Below are 12123 nucleotides of genomic sequence, written 5' to 3'. Positions count from 1 at the left end.
AGCTTGATATGTTCATTAATATGGTAGATGAAAACTAGTACATGTGCGTAACTCCTGTTAATTATAAGTCTCTTAATAGGAGCAGCAGTCTGCTGGATGTAATAGTCCCAGTGAAACTGCATGAAAGAAAATAGAATAGAGCATGTAGGATAAAACTATGTAAAAATTCAATTGTTTTAATTTTATATTTATATTTCTAATGTTGTATTCTTGTGCCAAATATATTTTAAAATGTACAGTGATCTTTTTTTTCTTCAGCTTTAATTGAGTTTATTGGTACATTTTAGGGATACAGTATAGTTACATTCATTGTTGGGATCTTGTACCTCTACATGACAAGTCTTGATTCTCATGTTTTCCCCCTGTCCCTGCCCTCCCTTCAATCATTAATTGTAAGCATGGCCAAAAAAATGAATCCTCATTCTAAAGAAAGACATTTACTCACACGTATTTTAAGAGGTACATTTTCATTTGATGCATTGGTTTATAAAGGAAAGAAACATTTTGGCAGTCTGAGGAACAGAATTATATCTTTCTGCTTCTTATTCTTACTTTTTATATTTGAAATCTATGTTTTAATAGTAACTTTCAGATATAATAAAATATTTAAATATCTTACCTTTCCTGAGGTTCAAAATCTGTTCTCCTACACACACACACACACACACACACACACACACACACACACACACAAAACACTGAATATCTTATGTCCTTCACTCTTTGAGAAAGTAGGAAGCAAATATGTCTCCATATACTATAATAGCTTTGGTTCACTCATATATAGTAGCAGTTCATACATAGTCACACATTATATGTAGCGACACATTTGTAGAACAAGAAGAATAGATTCAGGAACATAGCAAATAAATTTCATGGATGAATGTGAAAATGTATGTCAATTTTATATTTTGTCCTTTCCAGCTATGTATTGGAAATGTTCAAGTGAAAAGGCTCATATGTGTGTGTGTGTGTGTGTGTGTGTGTGTGTATTTGACTTAATATTTATAATTATGGCAGTTAGCTGTATATTTGTGTATATCTGGATATATGACCATCATTATTACCATTATTGATTGAGCATTGTTCTTATTCCCTTTACTACTTATAACCTCTGATGGTTTAGAACTTTTCCTCTTGCTATTTCTCTACATTTAATAGATTATTTCTAATCCTTTTAATAACCCCATGTGAAAAGTTATTATAACTCCTTCACAAATGAGAATTCTAAAGTCAGCAAATTTAAATGACTTGCTGAAATTTACAAAACAATTTAAGTAGTAAAGCAAAATTTCCAAGCCATGGCAACCTGCCTTCAAATTTCACATGGTGAAAGATAGTCTGGAGATTCTTATCTATAAATTTGTTCCTATCAAAAGGTATAATAATTCCAAATGGATACCAGTTACATATATATATATATATATATAAATTAATCCTTTGGATTTACTAAAGTCTACAAAAACTAAGCTCAACAAGATCTCTTTGGTACTTATTATAGAAGGTAAAAATGGTGATTCACCATATTTTCTGTCTTTGAAAGCATTTAGTGTAGTTTTGAGATAATGGCACCAATAGAAAACATAATGAAATAAATCTTTAAAGTGTGGTACAAAGTTTCAATTAGGCAGGATAAATACAGCCTGGGTGTCTATTATGTAGCCTAGTACCTGCAGCTAAAAATATTGTATTCTTAAAAGTGTTCTTACCAAAAACAACAATAAAGGGAGTGAAAGGAAATGTTTGGCGGTGATAGATATGTTAATGACATTCATGGTGGTGATGGTTTCATGGTTTGTGTGCCCCAAATCATCAAAATGTATACATTAAATACGTACAGATTTTATATGTCAATCACACTTCCGTGAAGTGGTTTAAAAAAGAATTTTTTTTAATCTCCAAAAGGAAAACAGAAAACCCAAAAAGTGTTAGGATAGTTCAAAGAGAGTAGGGATAATTTCTAATATATAACATAGAAAGATGCTCATGGAGGAAGGCATTTCTGAACAGAAAATCTAGAAAAAACAGTATTTTAATATAAAAAATAATATGAGTGAAATATTAAGTAAAAAGATGAGGAACACTCCAGGTTGTTCATAGAAAATCAGGAGAAATTTCATTATATTGGAGAGTTTAAGGTGATGATATATAACAAGTAGCTATAAAAATGGAATGTGTGAGACTATATTGCTTACAAAGAAGTTTTGATCATTGATGTATTATTTCCTTTGAAATATAAAATTTGTAATGCTCTTATTCTGGATGTGGTAGCACATACCTTTAACTCCAGCACTCTGGAGGTTGAGGCAGGAGGATTGTCCCAAGTCTAAGGCCACCTTGGACTACATAGTGAGTTCAAGGCCATCTTGAACTATATAGTGAGAACTAGTCTCAAAAAAAACAAAACAAAACAAAACAAAACAAAAAAACTTGTAATGCTCAGAAGTATGAGTATAATAACACAATAATAACACATTTATGCCCAAGATAACAGTATATTATTAGAGAAATAGGATTTCTTGTGTTCTGTGAGAATATATATTTGTTGATTTGAATGCATTACAAAAACAAAAACACATATGGTATAAACAGTCTTTATTCAACTAGGTTTTTGTCTTGTATCCCTGATTGGAAGTATGAAAGTTAGCCTCTCAAACTCTCAATTTTCTTATCTACAAAAATGAATATAACAATACCTACCCCAAGTTATGTTTGAGAATATTAAATACTGCTTTGAGCCTGAAGTTCTTAGCAGAGTGTTTAGCATGTTTTTATGGCTGTGGCCGCATTTGGTCTTGTGAACCTTCCCACATTTCTTACCTGTTTCATGTTCAAATGAAATGAAAGCCAATAAATTAGATTTAAAAGCTAACCACATGATGTGATACCATCTTTAAAATATGATTTACAAGCTTGCAGATGATCTAATACTGTATCGTCTTCATTTAGACTATAAGAAGATAAGTAAATTAACACTAAATTAAGTGCTCACATTTTGTAAAGGAGACTCATGAAGATATTACGATCTCAGAAAAGTTAACTTAAACTTTTTAAGAAATTTAAATCATTTCATTTAAACTGTTCAATCAGTTTGTATAGTTGATTTCTTCAAAAGGTTCTCATATTAAGGTTATATTATAGAGCCCTAATAGAAAACTGTTTCTGCTACTTTGGGTATTTTTATAGATGCTGATTGAGCCAAATCAAGGTATTGAAAGTGGGTAATTTTTAGGTTCACATTAACATATTGTGATTTTTATCAGAAGCAACATAGGAATAGTATACACACAATGTTTTTCATTATCTTGGAACTATCAAATATCACACCCATTACACTGTCTTTGGTCTTCTGCGACTCTGGGTTGTGGCAAGAATATTTATAAAATAAAAGAGCGAAGGAGAGTTATAAAATCACAGACATCAGTGATATCAGACACTTTTTCTTTTCTTATAATTAGATAAACTAAATAACTAGACAATAAGAGAAGGTGAAAATATGAACTACTACCTATTTAAATAGTTATGAATTTATCTCATGTTTAATTACAGCGTCCCTCAACCAAAATAATATGATTAATGAATTTTCCCAATCCTCTAATATCCACTGATTGGGATATGTGTGTGTGTGTGCATGTGTGTGTGTGTGTGTGTGCATGTGTATGTACTGTATGTGTATATATATGATGGAGAAAGGAGAGAGAGAGAAAGAAAAAGAAAGAGATGGGAAGAAAGAAAACAGAAGAGAGAAAACTTACAGTTCAAAAAGTCTGTATTTTTCCAAAGTGACTCTAACTTATTGATGAGGCTTTTCTGTTATAGCCTTCTCTACCAAAGACCAGCATACTTAGAAGGAGAAAGGACCACTACAATACCAGTTTTAAGCCCCACTCAGAGATTCCTGCCCAATGAGAGAACAGAAAAGATAAAAAAAAGACTTTGGAAATAAAGTCCTTTAACATTTCAATCTTCTTAGAGATAAATTATTTTTGAGTCTGTCCGAAAAAATGTTATCAGCATTTATCTAACTTTCTCATTACATTTATCTAACTTTATCATTACAAAACTCTTGACTTTTTTGGTGTAAGATGTATTTTGTTGCTATTGCTTTAGTCTTAAATATGCATTTAAAAATTTGAGTAACAATATATCCTTATACTTTGGACTTTAGCAGATTTGTGCAAACTATATTAATTTTTTAAGATGTGACTAAACTACCCTACTTGTACTTAATTACCTTCATGTGTTCTTTATTAATGAGGACAATAATTTTCTTAAAATATATTGATTTATTTAAAATGAATTTTACATATTGGAGGGCTTTCTAGTCAATTATAAATTCTGTACCAATATTATAAAATTTGCAGATAAGTTAAGTTATTAATATCAATGACACTAAAATATTGCCACTTATAGCTTAAAGTGTAATTGTATCCTTCTACAAATGCTATATAGGATAGGCATTGTTCGTTTTTGAGACAATGTAGACTCAAAAAAGTAAAACGATATACTCAAGCTTTCATTGCTGCTAAGGGAAAGATGAAATGAGTCTATGGAATTGCTCCTTGTATTAGTCACCATTTTGTTACCAGGACGAAATACCCAACATATACAACTTAAAGCAGAAACAACTTATTTTACCTCATGATTTCCTAGTTTCAGCTCACTGTTGGCTTGTTCCAAGGCAGAAACATCAGGCAAAAATGCCTGGCAGTGGAAAGCCGCTCACGTCTTTACAGCTAGAAAGCAAAGAGACAGAGAACAAGTCAGAAAGGAAGAAGCCAAGGATCAGACACTGTCTTCAGGGTCATGCCCTCACACACAACCACAGTTATGCTTTACTATCTCCTAGGCATCTCTCAAGCCAATCGTGGCACAATCAAGATTAATTATCATACTTGCAGGTTTTAGAAACAACAAGGGCCCTATGGCCCATGAAGCTAATGCTTATCCTGGACACCTTTATATATAATGCTGTAGAAGTTAATTGAACCTTCCAGAGTGAATGCGATTCTATAGGAATGCATTCAAACAAGACACCTAAGCAGTTCACCAATCACAGATAGATGTCCTTTTGAGCAAGAATATGCCGTGCTTGTCTCCTTTTAAAATGAAAGATAGATAATAGGAAGTAGGGAGATAGAGCTTTCTCAAATGGGAAGGGGATCTAGAGATGGAGGGGCAAGGGAGAGGAGGGAAAGGTGATGAGAAGAAGGAATGAAGATATTTTGTGTACATGTACCAATGCCACACAAGGAGTGTGTGCCGGCAAACGCACTGATAAAAAAGAATGGCAAGGAGTCACATTAACTCCTAGTTCAGAAAAAGTTGCACTTTTCTGTTTGTCCATGTGGCAGTAGATTAAAAGTCATTATTAGAAATGGGAAATAAAAGGTATAGAATTACAACAGTGAAGAAAGGGGATAGAGCATGAGAATGAATTCCTAAATTCAAGTATTATAACCACCGTGAGAAACTTAAAATCAAAGTACCACTGCAAACTCCTTTGAAGCCTGAGATCCAGGCTCACAACCTAGGGAGGATTAGGGATCAATAAAATAAACAGAGTGTAACAATATAAAATGTCAATCCAGAGTAGTAAAATTACCAGCATCTGCTATATTGGAAACACTAAAATGGAATGAGAATGCTATCAGTTTATAACATCATGTTTGTTTAGCTCTTTGCCCTACTCTATAAATATTTCAATTTATAAACTTTTATTAACAGTGAGAACAGACCTAGTAGCGTGGGGGGACTGGAAATAAGATAGACATTTTTCACTACATATCTTTTTTTTTAATTTTTTCATTGCATTGTCATTATTTTGTGCTATATGTATGCCTTACCTAAAAAAACTTAAAATTTAATTTCCTGCTTAGAAATATGTATACATGTATGTATGTTTGGGCTATTTCAAACCATACACAAAAAGAAAATCCCAGAGTATTATTGATTTAAATGGAAAAAGCAAATTAATAAAGCTTTTACAACAAAATTCAGGAGCACAAGCCAATAAATATTGAGTACAAAAGGGTTCTTAAATGTAGAAAGCACTAATTGTACTGCAAATAATAGAATGGACTACATTATATATAAGAACATGTACGTCAACATATATTAAGAGAGTAAAAATGAAAACAAGAGTGTGATGACATATTTCCATTAGACCTATAACAGATGAATTGTCAACATCTATAATTATGAATAATTCCTATAACACTTTAAGAAAAGAACAGACAGTCCAATAGAAAAATGGGAAAAGTACTTGAGAAGTGATTGCTGACAAAGAGATGTCTGGTGTATTACTTCTATATGTATTGACCTGGATGGTGTTTATAGTAAATCACTTTGTAGGAAATAACTGTGTTTTATGCTTCGTAGAAACAATGTTGGTGACTTCTGTAGTCTTAACAAAATCCAAATGGCCAAGCAATATACAAAGAATCCATTAGGATTCAGGGACGTGCAAATCAAAACTAAAATTAAATACCCCTATATACAGAGCAGAGAGTTCAAACTGAAAAGTCTGACAATACCAAGTGATAGTGAATACTGCTAGATACTATATTAAGATATTTGCATATATTCCTTCATTTTCCCCTCATAATTAATCTAGGAGGTGAGTACTATCTTTATAGCCAGTTTTCAGACGGGTCACTCTTGCAAAAAGGCCATGTGGGAAATGGTGGAGCCGGGAATCCAACCCAGGTAATCTGACCACTGCTTTATCTGTCTGAAGAAATATGGGAATGGGTTCGAGCCTGCATACAATAGTAGCATTGAGACTGTCATGCAAGTAAAGTCGAATTGTACATGTGTGTATCTGGGTTTCGTATGTAACTTAGGTATGAGCATTCTCGTTTAGACTATGAGGCCGGAAATAGTGTCTTAGGAGTGTTAACTAATAGGAGTCTGGGAGGGATGAGGAGAGTTGGAGCCATGAGGAATCTCCTCAGAGGTAGCTAGGTCCTGTAGAAAAACTGAAGAACTTTTAGTGTACCTAGGTTTTACCAAGTAATATTATTCCTTCAGAAGTGGCATACATTAGTCTGCTTTTTGTCTATAATAAAGTAATTCATATAAGTCAATTTTGTTTTAAAAAGTGGTTTATTTAGCTTCCATTTCTGGAGATTCAGTGCCGTGTTTCTGTTATAGGAGTGTTGGGGGTCAGCCTGGGTGAGGGGTGCTCTGTGTTGAGTGCTGATATTGGCTCTTGGTTCCCCCCAGAGAAGATTGGCCAGGAGATCCACAGACAGGATTCAGAGTCAAAAAGTTTTTAGCAAGTTCAGTTTTTAGCAAGCATGTTTACTGAGGGACTGGCATAGCCAATATCCTGAAGAAAAGGTTCATTTTTGTAAGTAAGGATATTGTACTTGGGAGAGTTCCAAGCCAGTAGAAACAGGGGTGGCAACTGTCAGTAAGGAAAGCATACCCTCAAGAAGGCAGGGCTGGCAGTGGCAGAGATGGTAACTGCAATCAAGTTCAGGACTGTTTTTTCTTTTGTTTTCCTAGAATGGAAATGGTGGGGGGTGGTGACTAACAGGGATGCTCCCAATTAACCAAAAGTTTTCACGCTCAAGTCAGGAGAGGGAGTCTTTGAACTTCTTTGGGCCTGGTTGGATCCTTCATGGCAGCCACCTTCTATGGGGAGGGTCAAAACTGCAATTCCCATTCTTGTAAATGAGGCCCATTTAAGTGGACAGAGTCACTGCAGTTTAGCTTGGGCCTGTGCAACAGTGAGACGGGAAGGTGTAAGACTGGGTAGAAGGGAGCATTTGCAATTGATGGGATTGATGTGTTCTTCTTAGGAAGCCTGGGAACTGCAGAGTCAGAAAATCTAGACCACAGCCTTAAATATTTTTAGGGCCCTGCCTCCAGTTTCCCTCGGCAGGCTCATTTTTTCCCTAACAATGTCCTCTATCAGTACCAGTACTACCTCAGCTCTGGACAGGACCTCACAGTTGTGTGTCAACCTATTACCAGAGCAGTCAATTCACCAGAAGGGAAGTCAGGGACAGCTGGCTGGTCAGAGGCAGACTTAACCTTCTTGTGCAAACAAACTTAATCCTTGGTGAAGGAAGGGCCTCCAGTGACTTCCCATTAGGCCCATCTCTTAAAATGCCTGTCACTTCAACAGCCAGCAGGGAGGACCCAGTTTCTAATATGTGGACCTTAGAGTGACAAATCACATCTGAATAATAGCAGAGAAGGAACAGCAAGGCATTATGACTTCAGGCAGATAACCAACTAAACGTTTATTTATCAGCACCTGTACTCTGGACCATGAGACATTAGCCAAGAAACTTCCCACTCACCTAATCAAAGATGAAATATGTAGGAGAAAATAATCATTGGCCCAGTGCTGAATTTGCAGACCAAAGTAGAAAGCCACAATGGATATGTCAGAAGGCTACTAGAGTATTATTTATTTAAATTTATTTCTTGGAATTGAGCGCCACCTTAATGGCCTGAAAGTGTTCAAGTATGTCCCAAAGTACCTAAATTACTCCCTAAATGTAATTTATGCTTGAGAATAATCTGACTAACTTGATTTAGAACAGCAGGAAATAAGTTATGCTGCACATAAATGAAGCAGCAGTGTAATTTTAAATACTGCTTGCATAGTGAATGAGAATTTTAATATTTGCAAAATTTTAAAATTACTTGATTTATTATCCATATGTTTACACTGACATATTTTGTCCTTTACTTAGTTTGGTCTGCATTTTCTCTCACTGCTAGAAAAAAATGCAACTTTTTTTCCCTAGAAGTAATAAAGAGGGTAAAATATGTATTTTTCCCTAAGTGCTACTTTTAATACTTTTGCTTGGTGTTTCTGATTATGGGTACCCTTCTCTTCACTTAAAATGAAGTGAGAAGAATTTAGGGAAAATAATGATAGAATAAAGATTGAATTTATAAATATAACATTGTAAAATCATAAAAACATTACACACATTCAGAATCTTCCTTTGTAGGAAACAGTTTTTAAGCTTATAAGTAGTGATGATAAAAAATGTAATTTTACATAGTAAATTCAACAAGCATAGATGTAGACTTCACTAAAAACAAGACATATTAAAAACTGAAGAGTATATTTTAAAATTTTATGTGATAGTTGAAATGGCGTTTAAAGTAGTATTACATCAAATGTCATCATGTGTAAAGCATGTGCTTTATGCTTTTATTCTTTATATTTTGTTTGAACAGAATTATTCATTTAATAGTAATTTTAGTAATAATATTAAGTCGACTTCACAGTTTTCAAAGTTTTGATAGCTGCTTGCTATATTAAATTCTTTATAGGTTTATCAAGTGACAATCTAAGTTGTTTTAATGAAGAATTTAAGGTCGGAAAAGTTGTATTGCAGGTGATGGGGAGAACACAGCAAATGGGAAGGAGAACAGTTCAGGAACATGTGACATGTGTGCAAATTCCCAAGTCCTGGGTCAGGAGCAGGGGCTGGGGGAACTGTACACAGTCTTGCGTGGCTGGAAACCGTATCCTCACCTCACTTTTGGGGGCCTGTAACCAGGGTGTCACTGGAGCGCACAAGCCCTAAGCCTGTTTCCTTTCTCGTCTGCTAGCTCTGTCTTGCAGAGCTAAGGGCACCACGAGCAAGTGTACAGACTTTCCTGGTATCCTTCTCTTGGGAGAACATAGAAGAATATAGAAGGATATAGAAGAAAGATAACCTGTACAGAGGATTCTGGGTCAGAGTGGGAGGAGGGTTTGTAGAAGCATAGTTAAGTGCCGGTGTGGATTAATGGTGGAGGGAAAGTCTGATATTGTGGAGTCCTGGGGTTGTTGGCACCCTAAAATGCAGAGGAGGTATTTGTAGCGTATACTGGAGAAGCATTAAGGTCCTAGTATCTGGAAGTGTTGGCAAAAAGATAATTCAAGTGATTGGGGGAAGGGATAAAAGCAAACCGAGGAGAAGACGGAGAACTAGATGTATGCAGAATGGCATGCACCTGTAATCCCAGATACACCTGTAATCCCCAAGGAAGGAAAAGATCAGTTCAAGGCTGGCCTGGGCAGATGCGCAAGAACCTGTCTACAGATGAATGAACGAATGAAAACGTAGCTGAGTAGTAGAGCACTTTGCCTAGCTGGGTGAACCCCTGATTCAATACCTAGTACAAAGAAAGGGAAAGAAAAGAGAAGAGACACAAAGGGAGGAGAGTAGGGGAGAAAGGAAAGGAAAGGGAATTGATGGCTGCTAAAAATGTGACTGATGAAATGCGATCAGTTGGGAACGTCTCTGCTTTCCGAATATTGTGCTTGCTTCCTGTTTCTCATGCTATGGTAGCAGGAGTGTTAGAAGTTGAAGTCATTAATATGTGAGACTGGCAAAAATTATTCTGGCATTGAACATAAACTTTCCAAATAATTTATTGCAACGATGACATATTTTTAAGTTCTTAAAATTTTAAAAAATTAAATGTGATCATAGGAAAATAATGTGACTATTCCAAAATAGCAATCTTATTTTTGTTTTAATCAAGAAATACATTCAAAGTTAAAGGGGAAAATGATAGCCATAAAATTTAAGTCATCATTCTCCTTCCATATTATTATTTTTGTTAATTGGAGCTGAAATCTTTAAATACAAGAAACTATCAAAATAATACATGTCAATAATGTGTTGATAGAATTTGTTTTATACAGTCCACTTAGTTTTCTTGACTCATATTTTCACCTCTAGGCAATTTGACAGATCTGTGGAGAAATGGCGGCGTTTTCATTATGACATGAAGATATTTAATCAATGGCTAACAGAAGCGGAACAATTTTTCAAAAAGACACAAATTCCTGAAAATTGGGAACATGCTAAATACAAGTGGTACCTTAAGGTAAGGTTTTGAGATTTGCTTTTTCAAATCATCTTTACCTTTACTTCAGTATCATAATTTCTTAGTTTATTGAAGCTCAGATTTTCAAGAATGACTGAAATTTGTAATTCATGACTTTGGTTTCCATGGCTATATATACTATAAACTCATCATAATCACTATGTTGGGAGACTTTATATGAACTTTTAGTGAAAGGTGGAGAGAGTAAGCCTAGACAGAACTGATTTAGCCAATGAACTGCAACGTGTATTTGCATCTGTGTCATATGCGATCTTTTTACAGCAGGGTTTTCTGTGGTCTTGAGGAAGTATGTATTTTTGCCTTATGCTGGAACCTGTCCAAAATGGGAACTTAAGGTGTACTTAGCAATAATGTAGTTTTTAAAGTATGCATCACACTGGGATTACAGTTCTGTTTCCCTCAAGACAGTTTGTGGTGATGCAGCAGTATATCTACATATTGTATTGACAGAATGCCTTCTGAGATACTCCCGAGGCCAAAACAATACAATTAATTGGTTGTACTTATTGACTTTTTATTGTTTATGTTAATGGCGATGCAACATATGGACTATAACTAGTGTATAGTTTGATTTCCACTTGTGTATATTAAATGTACAGATAAAAATTACATTATGGTGAATAAAATTTAGAGGAGAGACTATATAATTTAGACAGAAGAAATATTATGTTTAGTGTACCAGTGCTTAAGTATTTGTGTAGCTTTTTAGCTCAAGTTGTTCATGTTGTAGCTTTCTTTCATGTAGATTTGACTTAAGGCCCATTTTTAATGCTAGAAAATACTGATTAAGAAAGTGGTAATTCAATAGTTTAGACCTTTACAATTCTAGATTTATAAAAGCAATATGATATTAGATGTTACAATTCTAAATTATCAAATATTTTAGCATAGAAAATATGGCTTTCGATATTAAGAAATGAAGAGTTTCTATCATATTATAGTGTATCATAAGTTCTATAAACTTGGGAAATGAACAGCTTTTACATCATGCATAATTATATGTATAGCAATCAGATTTGTATACACATCAGTGCTAGTATTTAGAAGAAGATGAAATTCATGGATTTCTAATTTGTTGTCATGCAGAAGATACCTTATTAATAGCACCAAAGGGCATTTTGAATTAATACAGCATAACAAAATCTCTATCTGAAAAGCATAAATATGCATATTTGTCATTGAAGATGTTCTTCGGGAGACATAAACCACTTACACTCTTACGTGACCAAAGGTATCTGATACAAT

General features: G+C 34.5%; 1 protein-coding gene across 6 annotated transcripts in view; it reads left to right on the top strand.

Moving 5' to 3' along the window:
* Nucleotides 1-12123, top strand: part of Dmd (dystrophin) — a 2130457-nt gene that overhangs the window by 1046138 nt on the left and 1072196 nt on the right. For all 6 annotated transcript variants that reach the window (XM_033760401.1, XM_033760400.1, XM_033760399.1 and 3 more), the window contains exon 44: nt 10710-10857. In XM_033760401.1, the coding sequence (XP_033616292.1) occupies nt 10710-10857 (148 nt within the window). The remainder of the gene's footprint in view (nt 1-10709; nt 10858-12123) is intronic.

This window comes from Fukomys damarensis, unplaced genomic scaffold (assembly GCF_012274545.1).
Source record: "Fukomys damarensis isolate Sample0158 unplaced genomic scaffold, DMR_v1.0_HiC HiC_scaffold_39, whole genome shotgun sequence".
Classification (NCBI taxonomy): Eukaryota; Metazoa; Chordata; class Mammalia; order Rodentia; family Bathyergidae; genus Fukomys; species Fukomys damarensis.
This window is presented reverse-complemented; position numbering and strand designations above follow the sequence as displayed.